Below are 23,074 nucleotides of genomic sequence, written 5' to 3' on the forward strand. Positions count from 1 at the left end.
AGTTACTATGGTAATCTAAGTCACAGCAACTCAGACGAGGTACCAAGCAGTGTGGGAGGGGAGCGTTTCCACGGAGTGTTTCCAAAGCGGCCAGCTTGAAATGCGGGTGTCACGTACAGACGCGGAAGGAGATTTTTACAACAAAGTTCTAAAGCTTAGTGATATATCGGATATATCAGATTGTAGGTGGGTTTATTTTTTACCCTTCGCGTTCATATTTCACTGTGTTTGTTGCATTTTTATTGCGTTTTGCTTTATTCTAAAATATGTCGATCGATAGGGGGTGTGACGTTCATATTAAAGTTAAGTTAAAGTTAAAGTACCAAAGATTGTCACACACACACTAGGTGTGGTGAAATTTGTCCTCTGCATTTGACCCATCCCCTTGATCACCCCCTGGGAGGTGAGGGGAGCAGTGGGCAGCAGCGTAGCCACGCCCGGGAATCATTTTTGGTGATTTAACCCCCAATTCCAACCCTTGCTGAGTGCCAAGCAGGGAGGTAATGGGTCCCATTTTTATAGTCTTTGGTATGACCCGGCCGGGGTTTGAACTCACAACCTACCGATCTCAGGGCGGACACTCTAACCACTAGGCCACTGAGTAGGTTAGGGATGGGCGATACCACACTTTTAGGAATCGATACGATACCGATACTTTTTCTTGCATTTTCATCGTTACCGATACCATTAATTTCTTATTGGCAATTTTTGTCAGTCAAAAATATTATTACTATTGTTATTATTTAAGACAAATCACAAGACAAATACAGACCATTTATACCACATTTATTATGGTCAATATATAATAAAAGTAAAATTAAAATAAATAACAAATATGAAATATAAATTAAATATAAACAAAAATATACACATTTTCACTTTTCTTATTTCTCAAAAAAAAAGTCTTGGTAGAAAAACCTTAAAAAAAAAATTATTCATATCAATGTAATGTTTCAAACCTCTTTGTGGAAGTAAACTTATAACACTTCTCTGAAGCAAAGTCAATAATTTCCTTGTCACAATAAACTAGGATTTCCTTGTCCTATAAACCTGCATACGAAAGACAGTTCCCTGACAAAATGATACTTGGAAAAATTATCTACAAAAATGTCTGACACCATCACACCTTTAGTGTACTCGAGATATGTCGTCCCACTTTACTGAAGTCTCAGATTGCTGTTCAGGAAAAGTAACATGTTCACGTTCTCTGCTTTGATACGATTACGCCTCTGGCTGATTATTTCTCCGGCCTTAGAGAAGAGTCTCTCTGCTGGAACAGACGTTGCAATAGTTCCAAGGTATTTTTTCGCAACTTTGTTCAGCATTGGGAATGTGGTTTCATGTTTTTTTTCCCACCAAACCAAAGGGTCCTCACTCCTTGGGATCACCTTTTCCTCCATAAATACGCATCTGTGTTTGCTGTGCGATTGCTCTGGCTGCATCGCTGTCGGCTGGCTGTGTGTGTGTTGCACGTTGACGACGCTCATTCGCTGTCTCCTGTGACGTGACTGGGCCAGCTCTATACTCTGCCAGGTACAGGGGTGTCCCAGCACATAGTAAGTTAAGTAAGTCATCAAAAACATCTGAAAGTGATGCTTGCACCCCCCACACGCCGTTTTTTGGTTTATATCGATACTTTTTTCAGAAAAGTGATGCCAAATGAGTAGCGTGTGAGTATCGATATATCGATACCACAGGATCGATACGCACATCCCTAGTTCATATGTTGTCAATATTCAGTGTTTTATCCTTCATAGCTAATAATGTAAATCCCACATTCATTATTTCCATGTACATTCTGGGTGTCTCATTCAGTAAAAAAATAAAAAATTCTGTCATAACGTTTTTCGAATGCAATCAGACATTGTTGTGAGGTTTTTGTATTAGTGTTCCTAAAAATAGATATACCGGCCCCACAGACATTTTTTCCTCTAAATTTGTCCCACCGAGGAAAACTAATTGCCCAGGCCTGGTTTAATATGTCCTGTCAAATGTTCCACATTTATTCTTTGCCCTGTTTGTCATTTCATCTTCCAATCACTCCTATTCATTTGTCCTTGTGTTGAGATATTTTGTAGTGCGTTTGTATAACAGTAGAAAGAGACCTCTGACGGCAAGAAAGCACAAAGCAAAGTGCCGTTGATTTTTCTTCAGAATAGATTTGAGTTTGATTTACAAGTATTTTTTTTATTGTCAAGTAGTGAGACGCAAAGCTTTATGCTCTTGATTAGGAAGACTTGCGCTCATTTTTGATGCGATTGTGGCGGCATGAAAGGGGCGGGTGTGGCGTGACCTCGGTGAGGCGTAGGATTAAAAAAAACAAAATAAAGAGCTTTTTTTCTGAGAATCGACGGTACGCAGGGTGTTCCTGCCAAAGAGAGGAACGCTGAGAGGCTCGCATTCATCCACTCAGGCTTGCTCGTGACACACACACACACACACACACACACACACACACACACACACACACACACACACACACACACACACACACACACACACACACACACACACACACACACACACACACACACACACACACACACACACACACACACACACACACACTCACACACTCACACACTCACACACTCACACACACACACACGATGAAAGAAACACTGATTACAAACCAAGAGTCAGTTATGACTTATTGAAAACATTGAAACGCTTCACAGAAGTACAAAAGTACCTCGGTTTTTGTTTGTAATCCATTCCAGGAAGTCAGACAAAAGATTGAATCGCACAAAAATTGGACCAATTTTGCCGGATGTAAATTCAAATTAATCAATTCCAAACACCCAAAAGTATGAACACAAAGAACATTCTATAGAGAATCATTATACAAAACCCAAAACCAGTGAAGTTGGCACGTTGTGTAAATGGTAAATAAAAAGAGAATACAATGATTTGCAAATCCTTTTCAACCTATATTCAAATGAATAGACTGCAAAGACAAGATACTTAACGTTCGAACTAGGAAAACTTTGTTATTTTTTTGCAAATATTAACTCATTTGGAATTTGATGCCTGCAACATGTTTCCAAAAAGCTGGCACAAGTGGCAAACAAGACGGAGGACGTTGAGGAATGCTCTACAAACACTTATTTGGAACATCCCACAGGTGAACAGGCTAATTGGGAACAGGTGGGTGCCATGATTGGGTATAAAAGCAGCTTCCATGAAATGCTCAGTCATTCGCAAACAAGGATGGGGCGAGGGTCACCACTTTGTGAACAAATGTGTGAGCAAATTGTCGAACAGTTTAAGAACAACATTTCTCAACCAGCTATTGCAAGGAATTTAGGGATTTCACCATCTACGGTCCGTAGTATCAAAAGTGTTCTGTGGTCTGACGAGTCCACATTTCAAATTGTTTTTGGAAACTGTGGACGTCGTGTCCTCCGGAACAAAGAGAAAAAGAAACATCCGGATTGGTATCAGCGCAAAGTTGAAAAGCCAGCATCTGTGATGGTATGGGGGAGCAGAGGATGTCGTTGTGGCTTGTGCAGCCCTTTGAGACACTCGGGATTTAGGGCTATATAAATAAACTTTGATTGATTGATATTACACAGGTGGAAGTCATGTGTCTAGAATATTGTGTAGAAATCCATTCATGTCAGAAATTCAACTTCAAATGGGAAACTAATATGTGGCTCGTTTGGGAGAGCGGCCGTAAAAGCAACTTGAGGGTTCCAGGTTTGATCCCACCTGCTCTCAGTGCCACCCACACTTGTTTAAATGTAGCTTACAGACGTAGATGATTGGTTTCACTATGTAAAGCGTTCTGAGTCTCTATGGGGTCTAAGGAAGGGGACATGGACAAGCAAGAAAGTCCGGAAATGGCGTTTCTTTTTTTTGCTCATGTTAACCGTATCAGTTTTAAAGCTTTCTCTTGTCCTGTAGATTACGTCACTGCGAGACAAGGAGGAATATTTTCACCTTTATCATTATTTTTAATTTGAATGCCCCTACTCCTCAGGGCGCAGATTCCGGTCTTCGGGCCAGGGTCTTCTAAAGATCCCGAAAACTTGTTTTAAAACCTGTGGAGACCTGGCATTCCAGGCTGTAGCTCCCAGACTCTGGAACAACTTGCGCCAGTCCCTCCGTGATCTTGACTGTGTTGAAACTTAAGCAACATTTGAAAACTTCTCTTTTTAGTAAAGATTTTTGTTAATGCACCTTTTAACTATCAGTTTTAAAGGCCTACTGAAATGATTTTTTTTTATTTAAACAGGGATAGCAGATCCATTCTATGTGTCATACTTGATCATTTCGCGATATTGCCATATTTTTGCTGAAAGGATTTAGTAGAGAACATCGACGATAAAGTTCACAACTTTTGGTCGCTGATAAAAAAAAAAGCCTTGCCTGTACCGGAAGTAGCGTGACGTCACAGGCTGCTCACATTTCCCCATTGTTTACAATGCAGCGAGAGAGATTCGGACAGAGAAAGCGACGATTACCCCATTAATTTGAGCGAGAATGAAAGATTTGTGGATGAGGAACGTGAGAGTGAAGGACTAGCGTGCAGTGCAGGACGTATATTTTTTCGCTCTGACCGTAACTTAGGTACAAGGGTTCATTGGATTCCACACTTTCTCCTTTTTCTATTGTGGATCACGGATTTGGGTTTTAAACCACTTTGGATACTATATCCTCTTGAAAATGAGAGTCGAGAACGCGAAATGGACATTCACAGTGACTTTTATCTCCACGACAATACATCGGTGAAGCTCTTTAGCTACTGAGCTAACGTGATAGCATCGGGCTCAAATGCAGATTGAAACAAAATAAATAAACCCCTGACTGGAAGGATGGACAGAAGATCAACAATACTATTAAACCATGAACATGTAAATACACGGTTAATAATTTCCAGCTTGGCGAAGCTTAAAAATGCTGTTGCTAACGACGCCATTGAAGCTAACTTAGCAACGGGACCTCACAGAGCTATGATAAAAACATTAGCGCTCCACCTACGCCAGCCAGCCCTCATCTGCTCATCAACACCCGTGCTCACCTGCGTTCCAGCAATCGACGGAAGGATGAAGGACTTCACCCGATCATCCGTGCGGTCGGCGGCTAGCGTCGGCTAGCGCGTCTGCTGTCCAAGTAAGTCCTCCTGGTTGTGTTGCTACAGCCAGCCGCTAATACACCGATCCCACGTACAACTTTCTTCTTTGCAGTCTTCATTGTTCATTAAACAAATTGCAAAAGATTCACCAACACAGATGTCCAGAATACTGTGGAATTTTGAGATGAAAACAGAGCTTTTTTGTATTGGATTCAATGGCGTCCGAATACTTCCGTTTATTTAGTGACGTCACTCGCATACTTCATCATACATAGACGTTTTCAACCGGAAGTTTAGCGGGAAATTTCAAATTGCACTTTATAAGTTAACCCGGCCGTATTGGCATGTGTTGCAATGTTAAGATTTCATCATTGATATATAAACTATCAGACTGCGTGGTCGGTAGAAGTGGGTTTCAGCAGGCCTTTAAGTGACCAAAATAATAGTTTTACATGCCTTTATCCACAATGTCCATGCGGGGAAATGGGCTCCAGTTCTGTAGATGACGTCACACCAAGAGGGGTATTTTGTGATTGCTGACCTGTAATTATATACCGTATTTTCCCAGACTATAAAGGTGCACTTAAAATCCTTTTTCTTTCTCAAAACTCGACACTGCGCCTTATAACCCGGTGCACCTAATGTAAGGAATAAGTTTGGTTGAGCTTACCCACCTTGAAGCTATCTTATCTGGTACATGGTGTAATGATAAGTGAGACAAGTAGATGGCAGTCAAACATAAGAGATACGTGTGGGCTGCACTATGATGGCAATATGACTCAAGTAAACAACACCAACATTTTATATGTGCCATTGAAAATATAGAACATTACACACGGCGCTCAAAAATCTTTCAAAACGTTTTAGTACGACTTTGGTAAGCTGTGAAGCCGCAACATACGAGTATTATTATGATGTGTGTATAAGATAAGACATATTGTCTGGCGTTTTGTTTCGCAATATAATGCAAAAACAACTTTCCTTACCTTCTGGTACCTGCTGATCTGTATTTGGGATCTGCATAAATCTTGAAAAATTGCACGCATACGCCTTTGTAGTCCGTGGCGACACCGTAGTCGAGAAGCTTCTTCTTTTTCCTTATCTTCTTGTTATGGGACATTCATCCAATGTTCCCCCTAATTTTTCATGTGTGTGAGCAAACACACAAACACTCTGAGCATTCAGTGGAATACAGATGTGCACACTGTGGCCATACCAGCAGCACATTTGTCTCAAACCCGACATAACAATTTAAATGTCTTATTATTATAATCATCAAGTGACAGTAGTCAATTTCAAGAGATTATTTTCTAATATATGTGATTTGGCCCACTTAGATATTGTTTGTTTTTAATCAGCTATGCACTATAGTATTTTATGCCTGGGTGGGGGTCCTGCTTTGGAAAGACTGTGTACCCCTTTCAGAGATCACATTTAGTTCCCCTAAAACAATCACATGTTGCATGAGATGAAGTGTTTATTAACTTTCTGTCTGTAAAATAAAATATTTTTGTTAGCAATTCTGTAATCTACTAGACATAATTTCATGGTTAATATCCAAAAATGTACATTCTTAATAAATGACGGTAGAATAAGCACACATCTGATTGAGGAGTCATAGTATAACTACCTGGAATTTACACTTCGTTTAGGTGTTGGAGATGTCCAATTTTGTGTGTGGCAATAAACGCATCAGTGGCTAATTGCCATAGTGCAGGGCTGTCCAAACTTTTTCCACTGAGGGCAGCACATGGAAATATTAAAGCATGTGGGGGGCCATTTAGATATTTTTCATTTTCAAACCATAAAAAAATATATGGATTTTTTATTTATTTTACCTTTAGGGGTCCCGAGGACCATAAAAAGGGTCTCAGTCATTAAAATGTTAAAAATAAGTCAGATTATTATTATTTTTTAATTATTTAACGGTTACAGTAAATCTCTATATCAACTTCAAGTTGATATAAAGTAATACAAATTTAAAAAATGTTTTATGGCTTTTCTGTCAAAAACAACTTAGTTTTTTTTATAGTAAAACTGAAATATGCAGTATTTAGTAATTAGAGCCATAAAAGATCAATAATGCAGGACACCATTGATTTTAATTATTTCATATTTTTGAGCAATCACAGTGAAAAGATAAATAAAAAAATCAATAAATATATTTGGGATCCAAAAGGTGCCCCACTCATAAAGTGATACATTTTCATTAGGTTTTTCTTTTACTTTCAACACTTAAGCTACGAGATCAACTTCAGATATATCTGTCGATTTTATGCTGGAACTATTATTTTGTTTGTTTTATGCGCTTTTGTCAAAGAAAACTTTGATGTTTTTATATGGCTACTACACAATACATGCAATATTTACCACATAAAACATTTTAAAGTGAAATATTTGAAGTAATTGGAGCCCTGAAAATAATTCATTATAACATGGATTTTTTGTCTTTTTTTTTTTTTGAGCAATGGCAAAAAAATAAAAATAAAGAAAGACAAAAGAAAAGAAAAAAAACAGCCTGCATGGCAGCTTGTGTCAACATTGCAACTTTTTCTCGTTAGATTTCACCTCATTCCACTTTTTTTTAATGTTCTTTTTTATTTTTACAATAGTATTTCCAGAATGTGTGGCGGGCCGGTAAACAATTAGCTGCGGGCCGCACTTTGGACACCCCTGCCATAGTGTATGTGTTGGTGCAGGTGAGAGAGAGAGCAAGCAGCTGCTGTTGATATAACAAATGACAAAGAGTTGCGTTTGGCTTGGTTTGTACGGTAGACAATGACTAGTTTTGCTAGATAGAAGTATTTTACAAATTTTTTGGTGTGGTTATGGCCGACAATTTCGCTAAATAAAGGGACCGATGGAATTCCTGTCTTCCTTAAAGTGTCTCCACAGACGTTACAATAATTTAACAGTGTTGACAAACATTGTTTTATCTGTTGTGGCCGCCTTTCGTCACCTGTTACTCACAGTTGCATTGCAAAATCATACAAAACAAATGATTTGTTGATTTTGTGCGCGGCATAGATTTGCTGAGGACGCGTGAGCAGTGCGCAATTGCGCAGGCGCGCACCTTAGAGGGAACGTTGCATTCATCCTCCGCTGTTGCCATCTCTAATATAAAGTAGTGTAAAGTTCTTACTTATATCTGTCAGTAAACTGGCCATAAAAGTGCTAAAACAAACCGGTGTAGTGCGTTTGCATTATTCACCCAAGGAACTTCAGTTATTAGAGAGTTCCGGTCGGACGTTTTTTCACGGGACACATTTCCAGTGTTGTTTCCGGATGAGGAGATGCTGCTCCGTTATTAATTGAAGTAAAGTCTGAATGTCATTAAAACAGTTAGCGCCATCTTTTGACACTTCTTCCACTCCCGCCCTTGCACGCTACACCGCTACAACAAAGATGACGGGGGAGAAGATGCTGCCGAAGGTGAGCCACGTAAATAAGACCGCCCACAAAACGGCGCATCCGGATGAGACTGTCAGAAAGCGACTTGAAGATGATCTGTAAAACATCATCTATGCAACATTTTGACCAAAGAACCACCATTACATGTTATGTAGACCACAAGGAACTGTTTTACATTTAGAAAATAATAATAATAATATGACCCCTTTAATGCGCTCTATAATCCAGTGCGCCTTATATATGAAAAAAGCTTAAAAATAGACTATTCATCGATAATGTGCCTTATAATTCGGTGCGCTTTATGGTCCAGAAAATACGGTATATTGCCTTTTCCCTGCCAAATGTACAAGGTATTCAATAAATGGCTGCCATATACACTGTATACATGATGTTTTGTTGTTGCTGACTAACACTGGCGACTTGTCCAGGGTGTGCCCCGCCTTCCGCCCGAATGCAGCTGAGATAGGCTCCAACACCCCCCGCGACCCCAAAAAGGGACAAGCGGTAGAAAATGGATGGATGGACTAACACTGAGCAAAGAAAATGTTTCTCAAAAGTAAACGTTTCAGAAAACAAACTGCTGTGACAAAATGTTCATTTTCATCACCAATAGAAGCGTTTATTATACAAGGCTTCATGTCGTTCAATTTTGAAAACTCTCCCGCGGACTTGTGAACCCCACCTGACCCTGATCAAGAGATTCTTCTCGGTTTTTTGATATGGAAATCAACCTGCTCATTTGCTGACGCGCTTTACTCCGGAGAGTTCGCAGCCGCCACTCGGTGGTCACATCACAGAGATGAAAAACATAGTCAACACTGACATTTCTTTCATCTCCTCCCAAAAGACGTTTAACTTCTTTCATGTCCGCCGGCGAGCAGTCTATTTTTACGTCGAAAATCGGGGGTTTAGAACCGCCTCCTATTTGCGTGCCTTGGTGTGTTATACGTCATTAGAAAGCTTATTTTGCTGAGAATTGACTAATATTGGTTAACATTCCTCAAGCATTCACACATGCAGTATCTTATTCTACACCAAAAAAATTTAGTATTATTCCGCCCAAAAACTTTGGGCGGCCCACAGTTTTCATCCGATCGGAACCGTTCCAGGATCGAAACATTTGGCTTGATCGGGAATCGTGAGCTCTCCAAAAAAAATGTTTTTTTTAAATAGTTACCCGGCTGTTCCGGTTTTCCGGGTCATTTTTCCCATTGAAAAAGAATAGGCCATTTTTCGAACTACAAACCCTGTTGAGTTGGGAAATTGTGTTAGATGTAAATATAAACGGAATACAATGATTTGCAAATCCTTTTCAACCCATATTCAGTTGAATATGCTACAAAGACAACATATTTCATGTTCAAACTGATAAACATTTTTTTTTTTGTGAAAATAATCATTAATTTTAGAATTTGATGCCAGCAACACGTGACAAAGAAGTTGGGAAAGGTGGCAATAAATACTGATAAAGTTGAGGAATGCTCATCAAACACTTATTTGGAACATCCCACAGGTGAACAGGCAAATTGGGAACAGGTGGGTGCCATGATTGGGTATAAAAGTAGATTCCATGAAATGCTCAGTCATTCACAAACAAGGATGGGGCGAGGGTCACCACTTTGTCAACAAATGCGTGAGCGACTTGTGTGAAATTATTAACACATTACCGTAAAATATCAAATAATATTATTTAGCTCATTCACGTAAGAGACTAGACATATAAGATTTCATGGGATTTAGCGATTAGGAGTGACAGATTGTTTGGTAAAGGTATAGCATGTTCTATATGTTATAGTTATTTGAATGACTCTTACCATAATATGTTACGTTAACATACCAGGCACGTTCTCAGTTGGTTATTTATGCCTCATATAACGTACACTTATTCAGCCTGTTGTTCACTATTCTTTATTTATTTTAAATTGCCTTTCAAATGTCTATTCTTGGTGTTGGGTTTAATCAAATAAATTTCCCCCAAAAATGCGACTTATACTCCAGTGCGACTTATGTTTTTTTCCTTCTTTATTATGCATTTTCGGCCGGTGCGACTTATACTCCGAAAAATACGCTAATCGCCCAGCCCTAACCATGCATCAACTGCGAATATGTATTTTTAAATCTTTACCAGAATGCTACATAGTTATTGACTGAGGCATTGTGTCAATCCTGGTACGGTAAATAGAGGTGTTAAAGAGTGCTCTGATATTGTCCCTGTAAAGACCTGGGATTACACTTTTTATTACACTTGTTAGCCTGGCTGTGCTTCCTGCCGGTGCACCCAAGGAAAAGTCAATAAACCCTCATGATCATCATTTCCAACGTATGTCTGCTTCACACACACACACACACACACACACACACACACACACACACACACACACACACACACACACACACACACACACACACACACACACACACACACACACACACACACACACACACACACACACACACACACACACACACACACACACACACACACACACACACACACACACACACACACACACACACACACACACACACACACACACACACACACACACACACACACACACACACACACCTTGGAATGACTAATGAGTTTTACTTGATTGTCTTTCCTTATTTAAACATGCTTGTACTTTCTACTACTTCAAAAATAATGTTTGTTGCATTATAGTACCCAATCGTTGATAATCAATACATACCATGTATCAGTGTTTTTCAACCACTGTGCCGTGGCACAATAATGTGCCGTGAGATATTGTCTGGTGTGCCGTGGGAAATTATGCGACTTCACCTAATTTATCCTCCAAAATTTTTTTGCAAATCAATAATTATAATCTGCCAATAATGTGCCGTTGCTTAGTGTCTGTGCTGTGTAAAACTTGGCAGGGTAACCACGTAATAGTCCATGTCAGTAGGTGGCAGCATTGCTTTGTAAAAGTCGGGATGTGTCGGGTGAGACGAGGATGGTTTGTTGTGATCCCGATATGTACACCACAGGTAAAAAAAAAAAGAAGGTATGTAATGCTTAAACCCAAAATGAACGAAAGGGAAAGGAAAAGGCTATGCAAAACGAACGTCAAACTGAACTGGCTACAAAGTAAACAGAGAGAATGCTGGACGACAGCAAAAACTTACAGCGTCCACAAAGTACATCCGTACGTGACATGACAATCAACAATGTCCACACAAAGGATAGCAACCACGTAAATAGCCTTGGTTTGCTAACACCTACTCAGTGGCCTAGTGGTTAGAGTGTCCGCCCTGAGATCGGTAGGTTGTGAGTTCAAACCCCGGCCGAGTCATACCAAAGACTATAAAAATGGGACCCATTACCTCCCTGCTTGGCACTCAGCATCAAGGGTTGGAATTGGGGGTTAAATCACCAAAAATGATTCCCGGGCGCGGCACCGCTGCTGCCCACTGCTCCCCTCACCTCCCAGGGGGTGAACAAGGGAATGGGTCAAATGCAGAGGACAAATTTCACCACACCTAGTGTGTGTGTGAGACAATCATTGGTACTTTAACTTAACAAAGCAGGTGCGCGGAATAGCGCTCAAAGGAAGACAACACCCACAAAACAGGAAGGGCCACCAAAATAACAGCGCAAGACAAGAACTAAAGCACTACACACAGGAAGACACCAACACACTCAAAATAAGGCACGACGACCTGGTGGAGTTAAATTTTTAAAAGTTTTCTGCTGGTGGTGTGCCTCCGGATTTTTTTTTTATAACAAAAATGTGCCTTGCTTCAAAAAAGGTTGAAAAACACTGCTATATATGATCTCACAATAGTAAACAAAAGGCCTATTTTTCCTCCAATTTTGTTCATAAAAATGTGTTAGTTAGTACTTCCCGTGCAATCGGCACGCTTTTCTGTTCCGTCAGTCTACCCCAGGGCAGCTGTGGCTACAAATGTAGCTTACCACCACCAGGTGTGAATGAATAATGGGTTCCTACTAGAGATGTCCGATGATATCGGCCTGCCGATATTATCGGCCGATAAATGCTTTAAAATTTAATATCGGAAATTATCGGTATTTTTTATTATCGGTATTGTGGGTTTTTTTTGTTTTTTTTTATTAAATCAACATAAAAAACACAAGATACACTTACAATTAGTACACCAACCCAAAAAACCTCCCTCCCCCATTCACACTTATTCACACAAAAGGGTTGTTTCTTTCTGTTATTAATATTCTGGTTCCTACATTATATATCAATACAGTCTGCAAGGGATACAGTCCGTAAGCACACATGATTGTGCGTGCTGCTGGTCCACTAATAGTACTAACCTTTAACAGTTAATTTGACTCATTTTCATTAATTACTAGTTTCTATGTAACTGTTTTTATATTGTTTTACTTTCTTTTTTATTCAAGAAAATGTTTTTAATTTATCTTATTTTATTAACTTTTTAAAAAAAGGACCTTATCTTCACCATGCCAGGTTGTCCAAATTAGGCATAATAATGTGTTAATTCCACGACTGTATAAATCGGTATCGGTTGATATCGGTATCTGTAATTAAGAGTTGGACAATATCGGATATCGGCAAAAAGCCATTATCGGACATCCTTAGTTCCTACTTCTCTGAGCGCTTTGAGTATAACAATAGAAAAGCGCAATATAAAATCTAGGGACGGCGTGGTGAAGTTGGTAGAGTGGCTGTGCCAGCAATCGGAGTGTTGCTGGTTACTGGGGTTCAATTCCCACCTTCTACCTTCCTAGTCACGTCCGTTGTGTCCTTGGGCAAGACACTTCACCCTTTGCCTCTGATGGCTGCTGGTTAGCGCCTTGCATGGCAGCTCCCTCCATCAGTGTGTGAATGTGTGTGTGAATGGGTGAATGTGGAAATACTGTCAAAGCGCTTTGAGTACCTTGAAGGTAGAAAAGCGCTATACAAGTACAACCCATTTATCATTTATTTATAATCCATTATTATTATTATTATTATTATTGTTTTCTTGCCTGATTTATGAAAATAAATAATTGTTCCTACCTGCACGCCGCTTCCGGAGTTGCATCTGCATCTTGGGGAAACGATCCAGGCACAAACATGCGACCCAGCCGTAACAGAAAAGCGTGCCGATTGCACGGGAAGCTAGGGTAGAGCCAAGCACAGGAACAGGAACAAGAAGTTAATTGAGTGTGGTGAAAGGCAGGAATAAATAGCTCTCTGATTAGTGCCCAGGAGCAGGTGAGCACCCCGAACACTAATCGGAGGCAGGTGAAAATAATCAGCACCCATGGCAACCAAGAAACACAAACCCTGGGGTGCTGAAACAGAACTAAGAGTCTTAAACTTGATATTAGTATCCGCCAATGCTCAAAGCTCTAATATAGAGTGGAAAAGCCAAGAAAAAATTTAAATATTTGAAAGAAAAGGTGGTTGGACTTCGGACACCATTTTTTTCTCCAAGCTGCTGACGGACACACTGGATGTCATTAGTCTTCTCGACATACAGAGAACAGGAGTCTTTAACCTTTTGGGCTTCATTATGGGCTCAAAAAAGTCATTTTGAAGGTCTAACTAGTGTGTACCATGAAGGATTCAAGGCCTTCAGACAACGCTAATTAGCAGAGCTGCAAGATCATGTCGCTGGCGTTATTACGTCTAAATCAGGAGAGGCTCTCAGGTGCAGAGCCAGACCAAAGGTTCCAGTCCAGAGAGCTTTCAGTTATCAGAAGAATGATAAAAACAGGTCCCCAGGAACTGAATATTAGATCAGAAAGTGAAAAAGATGAGTCTACAAAAATAAAAATGCCAAAATTCACTTGCCGATTACAAAGTATACTAATAACTCTAATTGCAGAATAGCAGGTGTGCCTTGTGAAAGCCGGGGAGTCTAAGAAGAAGCATACAAAAGCTACAAAAGCACAAATTCAGAGGCCAAAATAGAACAACAGAACCGTAAAGGTTATGAAGTGAATTATTAACTCATTATGTTTTGCATATGGTGAATGTTCGTATTCATCTTGGAGAAAGCAAACCACCAAGTTTAATTAAATAGTTTGAGCACATAAGATAAGGCCCCTTAGTTTGATATTTGCAGGTGGATTGGAGAGGCCCTAATTGGGACTTTGGAATTCAAAAGTGATAGCCCTAGCCTTGAGAAGAGACTACATGTCTAGCTCAACGCCAACATTTAAGCTATGACTTAAAGCAGTAGTTTTCCAGACACTTACACGCGAACATCTCCTTTTATGGTCAGGTTGTGCTCTCCTGAATTAGCACACACCCAGAGACAGAAAGGAGGAATATAAAAACTGAGGGTTTGCCTTCTCCAAGTTAGGGGAGACATATTTTCTTGACCTGACCTCCTCCAGGAACTGCAGTCCTGAGTACTGATGCTCGCTTGTATTAAAGCCAACTTTTGGTTCAGCAAAGCGTCTGCGACGTCTCTTTTGATCCAGCCGCACTGCCGTTTCACCCTTCTGTCCGGACGAGGATGACAAGACGAGAAATACACACCAGTTAAAAAAAGGGCTTGAATGTTAATTAGATTTACGATAAGATAGTTTAAAATGTAACGATATAAACATCTCATCACGGTTATTGTGACCAAAATTATCACGATTATTATTACCAGGGTATTTATTAAATGTGTTCAAAAATCTTTTTTTTTTAAATAAATAAATTAATTGACACACATTATAATAAATATTGTTCCAGCTTCCTAAGAGCCATACATTATTATTTGAGAGTTTAAATATGTTAATATTCTTCTATTTTTAATTTGTAAAGGTTTTAGTGTATTTTAATGATAAAAGCAAAACAACGTGCCATACTTCCTGTTTATGTGACGTCTTGTGGGCTCCCTTCCTGTTGTGGACATGTCCTTGTATGGAACTTCCTATTTATCACTTTTTCTTTGTCTGTAGGTACAATGTGCACAATTGACTAGCTTGGTTGCTCCAAAGTACTGTGGTAATACAAGTTTATATGTTGTTTTTTGGTGGGGGAATACATTAATATCGCTTGTTTTCACAGGTGGGTAGAGGACCCAAAAATTGTACTCAAGTAAGAGTACCGTTACTTTAGCATAATATGACTCAAGTAAAAGTAAAAATGAGTCATCAAAATAATTGAGTAAGAGTAAGTAAGTATTCCGTAACAAAACTACTCACGTATTGAGTAACTTGTGAGTAACTTTTGATTTATTTAGTACTTCTTTTTAAATGGTTCTTGGACTACAATTGTAGCTGGTGTGAGTGTGTGTGTGTGTGTGCGTAAAATATAAAAATCATGGATAATGAAAATTTCTACGGACACGTGACAGCACATGATATAAATCACAGGTGTCAAACTCAAGGCCCGGGGGCCAGATCTGACCCGCCACATCAACTGACGTGGCCCGCGAAAGTCGAGTACATTATCTTTTTTTTTTTACTAAATGTTTTCCTTTTTTCTGTTTTGACTGAAAAATACTTGTACTGCATGAAATTGCATAGATCTTAAACTTTAATATAATCTAATATTGAAAGAAATATTACATTCTATTGAATCATTTAATTAAATGTGTATGAATTTAGAAAGGGAAAGTACTCATCAATACATCTGTAATAATAATGTTAGTGTTAATAATGTAACGTTAAATTGGTATGAACTGAGGTTTGAAAGTAATTATAATCTGTTATAATAAAAACTTAGTTATTTGTGTTTCCTAATAATGCAATAAATAATACATTATCATACATTACACTTTTTTAAAATAAAATAAATATCTGACTGACTTATAATTTTGAAGTGAGTTATCCATTTAATTGTACACTGTAAAAATGACAATAGGTACTGCATTGCCGTAAAAAACAATTGTACCGTTTTTCCATGTACAGTAATTCACCATGAAACAACAACCGTATATATGAAAAAATGGCCTCTCATTCGCCAGAATTTTAACGTTAAAACACAGTGGTGCCATTTTTACATTTATAGAATTTGCTGTTGAAAAACACTGTCAATTCTACGGTAAAATGATGGCGACTGAGCTGCCTGTCTACAGAGAACGTAAAAAAACGACATAATGCTCAAATGCGTGTGCAATTGTATAATAATATCACAAGGCGAATCCTTATACATCTATATTCATTTATTACTCACTGTTACAAGCGGCCCTCTGAGGGCAGCCATAACTGCTGTGGCCCTCAGTGAAATCCCCTGATATAAATGTTACTTCTACAAGTTGGAAAATAATCATTAAAGATCACTTTTTAAATTCAGCATGATTCCATGCACTAATTAGTCTGATTTGTCAAATAATTCTGTTGCTTCTATTTTCATGTGAAGTTGTAGTTTCCATGTTCTAATCTCTCATGTGGCTGTTGCCCAAACGCAGTGTGCCTCTCGTACACTAGGGGGCGATTGTGGTCATTTCCGCTCGTTTAGCTATGTGAGAATGAAAATACAGTAGAGGGAGAGAATGCTACATGCTAATGAGTTAGCACTAGTATCTTTCAAGCTACGGATCTAACAGATAAGTACAACTTTCCACTGCTTTTTTATTTTGTTGGTAATTTTTTCATGTTTCGATGACGCTTGTGGTTATTAGGATCATCAGAGACATACAAAAAGATCGCTTTTGAGTTAACTGTTAAGAGTTTTTTTTTATTTTTTATTTTTTTAATAAACCTTTATTTATAGATTCCAACATTTACAAACAATTGAGAAATAATAATCAAAATAAGTACAAAAACAGTACAAAACAGCGCAAGGTGTTGTAAACTCAATAAAGTAACTAAAATAGAATGCAATATATATATATATATATATATATCAAAGTGCAAAGCCATAGGCTCACACAAGTTCAGTAAATTTAAATTTGGAATCTGTTTTAAGAGGTTTCTGCTTATCAGTTGTCTCAAACAGTGTCACGTCTCATAATTAAATTGTTTTATTTTGGAAACATTCTGACACTTATTAAACAACTATGTTTCTACTTTGTCATGTACTTAAAAAATACTGACCTATTTCAGCTTCCTATAGCTGTACTTTGTGTACGTTGGATTGGTGAAACAGAGTCATGTCATGTGACAGTGACATAATACTACGTCTTTGCAAGCCTTAAATCGATAATTGTGGCATAAATAAATGTAACGATCGGAATGGAACAGAGTAAAAGTAGTAGGGGTGTGGGAAAAAATAGATTCGAATTCAATTCGCGATTCTCACGTTGTGCGATTCAGTATCGATTCTCATTTTTCAAAAATCGATTTTTTTCTTCTTCATTTTTTTTTTTTTTTTAATTAATCAATCCAACAAAACAATACACAGCAATACCATAACAATGCAATCCAATTCCAAAACCAAACCCGACCCAGCAACACTCAGAACTGCAATTAACAGAGCAATTAAGAGGAGACACAAACACGACACAGAACAATCCAAAATTAGTGAAACAAAAATGAATATTATCAACAACAGTATCAATATTAGTTACAATTTCAACATAGCAGTGATTAAAGATCCCTCATTGACATTATCAATAGACATTTATAAAAAATAAAAAAAGAAAGAACAATAGTGTCACATTGGCTTACACTTGCATCGCATCTCATAAGCTTGACAACACACTGTGTCCAATATTTTCACAAAGGTAAAATAAGTCATATTTTTGGTTCATTTAATAGTTTAAACAAATTTACATTACTGCAATCTGTTGATAAAACATTGTCCTTTACAATTATAAAAGCTTTTTACAAAAATCTACGACTGCTTGCATGTCAGCAGACTGGGGTAGATCCTGCTGAAATCCTATGTATTGAATGAATAGAGAATCCCTTTAAATCGGGAAAATATGGCTTTTGAATCAAGAATCGCGTTGAATCGGGAAAAAAAAATTCGATTTATAATCGAATCGTGACCCCAAGAATCGATATTGAATCGAATCGTGGGACACCCAAAGATTCGCAGCCCTAAAAAGTAGCGTTCCTTCTTCTCAAAAATACTCAAGGAAAGTGAATGTAACGGAGTAAATGTAGCTCCTTACTACCCACCTCTGTTTGTTTTCATGTTAGCATTTAAGATAACCAACAATTGGGGAAATAACTACAAAAGTACACTTCATTCATTAACAGTGTTTCAAAAAAGATCAGTTAGAATAATACATAATGTTGGATATAGAGAACATACAAACCCCTTATTTATTGCATCAAAATTAAATACTGAAATTCCACGACATAGTGAATTTGCAGACAGCTAAAGTTATACACAAAGCAAACTATAATCTCCTACCAAAGAATATACAACAATTCTTCTAAAAAAAAAGGAGAAATATAATCTTAGAGAAATATGTAATCTAAAACATTTGTATGCACGTACAACACTTAAGACCTTCAGTATATCAGAATGAAATAATGGAATGGATTAAGCAAAGCAATCAAACAATGTACTAATATGATCCACTTCAAGAAACTCTTCAAACTTAAAGTGTTTACAAAGTACAAAGAAGAAGAACCATGATAAACATTCTGAATTTATTTCATCCATTCATTCTCAAAATAATCTTACTCATGTCACTATATGAAATGTGACTTACTTCGAGTATTATTTATTTATTTTTATTGGGATTATTTATGGAGTATATTGTGAATAAATTGAGAACAGGAAGTGAACAAAAAGTTTTAGCAACTGTTATGTAAAAGAAAAGGGGTAGGATTAAACAAGCTCTGCTTCTTCCTACTCCTTTTCGGACATGTTGAAAAGAGAAACTGGGAATTGTGATGCATCATGTTGTATGCTTACATGTTCCAAATAAACTCAAACTCATACAATTACCATGCTTGTGTCTCCAATCATGGTTTTTAGAACTTTATACATGATTAATGTGATTAATCACAGTATTTAATGACGTATAAAGGGAAGATTAATCACACAATCACTTTTCATCCTTCAAATATGACATTAATTATAATATAAACAAAACAATTATCAAATTGACAACATAATAGCCAAAATCAAGGTAACACAACTACAAGTTAAGTATATTTAAGCATTAAATAAAATAGAAGAAACAACATATGTAGAATTACACATTTTTACAGTGAGTTCAGGCTGCGCATCACTAATTCAACCAATAGTGAGCGCTGCACGGATCTCTAACTAGAAAGATGATTTTCATGTTGACATAAGTCTTTGCATCTTACCGTTTCGTTATTTTCTCCGTTGAGTGGATAATTTACAATTAAAGAAGGTATTGTGCGTCCATTCTGCCGCCATTTTGTTGCCAGCTGCAACAGAAGCTGCTGATTGCTCGCACCTGCGCTGATTGTAACAGCGGCAGCCAATCCAGAGGGCGCTTGAAGTCAGCTGACACGTCATCTTTATTAAACATGTCATGTGTGATGTATGTTACACTTAAATTGCTACTATGACATCCAGTAGACACATTCAGAAGAGCAGTTTCTTTCATTTAAAAAAATGCAGCTCATTTTTATATTAAGCAAACTGAATCTGGCGGGCCGGTTTAAACTGGTTGGATTAATCTGGTCTACGCTGTCCTAACACAGGGGTGTCCAAACCCCGGCCTGCGGGCCAAATGCTGCCTGTTGGCATCTTTAATTTGGCCCGGGAGACGACAGCACTGGTTCACTTCGAGTCTAATTTTAAGGGCAACCTTAAATTTAAATACCCAAGGTTCTGACAAAATGCAAATTGTCATAATCTTGTAGACAATGTAAGTACCTAAAGTCAAGGTCCTTTTTCTGTACATTATTGACATCCCACACACAGCAATTAATTGATTGTTAAAGGTACAGCATTGATTTATATGACCCAATCCAAACAACCTTTCCTAGTCATGGTGCAGAAAAAAATGTTCAACCATCACAAAAACCTGCTCACTGAACTTTGTGCATATTATAAACAAAACATTTCCTATCACCATTAAGCATTTTAAATTATACCCATTTGTCCATTGCAAGGCATGATGGGAAAAATGCAAAACTCTCTCCACACTTATCCATGTTTGACTTTTAGCTGCTTGATATTTCTGATTGATTACAAAGCTTTAAAGAGATCGTCACAGAAGTAAACAAGGTAGGAGTTTAACTATTTTATATATATATATATATATATATATATATATATATATATATATATATATATATATATATATATATATATATATATATATATATATATATATATATATGTATATATATATATATATATGTATATGTATATATACAGTACATGTGATATATATATATATATATATATATATATATATATATATATATATATACATACATATATATATACAGTATATACACAGTACACATCTTCTCATTCAATTCGTTTTCTTTATTTTCATGACTATTTACATTGTAGATTGTCACTGAAGGCATCAAAACTATGAATGAACATATATGGAGTTATGTGAAATAACTGAGAACATGTTTTTATATTCTAGTTTCTTCAAAATAGCCACCCTTTGCTCTGATTACTGCTTTGCACACTCTTTGCATTCTCTCGATGAGCTTCAAGCACACCAGTGAAGTGAAAACCATTTCAGGTGACTACCTCTTGAAGCTCATCGAGAGAATACCAAGAGTGTGCAAAGCAGTTTTGATGCCTTCAGTGACAATCTACAATGTAAGTAGTCATGAAAATAAAGAAAACACATTGAATGAGAATGTGTGTATATATATTTATATATATATATATATATATATATATATATATATATATATATATATACCGGTATATATATATATATATATATATATATATATATATATATATATATATATATATATATATATATATATATATATATATATATATATATATATATATATATATATATATATATATATATATATGTATATATATATATATTTTATATTATATTATATTATTTTTAATTTTTTTTCAGAAAAATTTGGACACCCCTGTGCTAACACAACAAGATTGAGTAAATACTGTCTAATGGAGACGGAACTTTCTTCTCCACTTGGACTTGGAGTGTACAAAGAGTGTGACAGATCCAAGCATGTCTCCATGGCGACGTGCGTGGAGGAAAGGCTGAGGCATGCAGGCACAAACGAAAGCTCCCGCCACACAAGACGGGCCAGGGAATAGGGAAGCGAGGAGACTATTACCGACTGTTCTTTGTGTTTGCGAAGGGGAATAATAGATGTTTTGTACCACGTCCACGAGAGCGTGCGTTAATACTACAGTCAATGAGGCTTCCTGTCAGCGCTGCAAGGGCATGCTGACACGCTTCCTGTCTGCTGGCATCACCGCCTTTAATCTCACGTTTGTCCAGAAGATCCATCATAGCGGCTTCAAAGTCCAGGCGGCACACCTGCAGCGTGGTTGTGCATACACTCAGAGAGGGGCTGCGGATGAATCGATCACATGACTGTAGACCACCTTTTTTCAACTGTCAGCCCACTTTGCTCCGTCCAGATGTACGTAGGTAGAGGGTCATAACACTCAACGTTGTATGGAACCTACCCTCGGACTAGCTTTTTGACGCCGGCTCGCTCCAAACCCTCCCTACAACTGGTTCATACAAGTCTATAATAGCGTGAGAGTCCAGGCCATAGGGCGGCTAGCGGAGGGTCATAGGAAGTCTTCATAGAGGAGTGGACTTAGAATGTAGAACCATACTTGCCAACCTTGAGACCTCGGGATTCATGTGTATATATTTTCAAGTATTTCTTTTATATATATATATATATATATATATATATATATATATATATATATATATATATAAATAATCTGTTCATAAATGAGTATATCCGTTCGGCCACCGTGTTCAATGGAGAAGTGTGATCTACAAAATGTGCAGGCAGCATACCCCTTCCCCTTCGAGCTGTCCTGGTTGAACTGAAATTATTTTTTCCAATCATTTTGGAACTTGCAAGCGTACTTCTTCTTCTTACTCCTCGTCGCCGTGTCTCTTCTTCCTTCTTCTGCTTCGTCTCTGTTATGTTTTTGGACATTACTACTTGCCGTAGTTTTGAAGCAATGCATGATGGGAATCCGGATGTGTGTCAGTGTATTAACGTGCCGGCTGGATTAAACACACGCTGAGAAATAGCTCCGTGCCTGCCTACTTTATAAGTTATAGATAAACCTATGGATAATGGAGACATATATAATAGTCTCCTTTTCAGGTGAGAGAGGACGCTAAAGGCAGTGCCTTTAAGGCACGCCCCCAATATTGTTGTCCGGGTGGAAATCGGGAGAAATTCGGGAGAATGGTTGCCCCGGGAGATTTTCGGGAGGGGCACTGAAATTCGTGAGTCTCCCGGGAAAATCTGGAGAGTTGGCATGTATGCGTAGAACAGCTAGCGGGTCCTCCAGACTGGTACCTCTTCGGAGATTTTCCATCGCCACATGGTAACCTCTCCGTGCAGGAGAGGGGGGCAGAGACGAGAAGCGGCACGTCAACTGGTCAAAAACACGTTTTTTAGGTCGTACGTCAGCTGCAAAGAGGAGCTTTTTATTATAATCTATATACTAAACAATATATGACAAGAATCGTGCTGATTTGAGAAACGATTCTGAATCAAATCATCACCCCAAGGGTCGGAATCGAATCGTGAGGCGCCCAAAGCTAACCACCGAACTACACTAA

At 38.0% G+C, this 23,074-nt stretch overlaps 1 protein-coding gene across 1 annotated transcript in view; it reads right to left on the reverse strand.

Annotated features, from left to right (window-relative positions):
- Positions 1 to 22,835, reverse strand: part of LOC133630322 (uncharacterized) — an 84,497-nt gene extending 61,662 nt beyond the window's left edge. The window contains exons 1-5 of the mRNA XM_062021885.1: positions 22,809 to 22,835; positions 21,631 to 21,790; positions 19,626 to 19,777; positions 14,802 to 14,918; positions 13,483 to 13,584 (exon numbers count right to left, since the gene is read on the reverse strand). Coding sequence (XP_061877869.1) covers positions 13,483 to 13,584; positions 14,802 to 14,918; positions 19,626 to 19,777; positions 21,631 to 21,790; positions 22,809 to 22,835 — 558 coding nt within the window. The remainder of the gene's footprint in view (positions 1 to 13,482; positions 13,585 to 14,801; positions 14,919 to 19,625; positions 19,778 to 21,630; positions 21,791 to 22,808) is intronic.
- Between the last annotated feature and the right edge of the window lie 239 nt (positions 22,836 to 23,074).

This window comes from Entelurus aequoreus, linkage group LG15, assembly GCF_033978785.1.
Source record: "Entelurus aequoreus isolate RoL-2023_Sb linkage group LG15, RoL_Eaeq_v1.1, whole genome shotgun sequence".
In the NCBI taxonomy this organism is placed as follows: Eukaryota; Metazoa; Chordata; class Actinopteri; order Syngnathiformes; family Syngnathidae; genus Entelurus; species Entelurus aequoreus.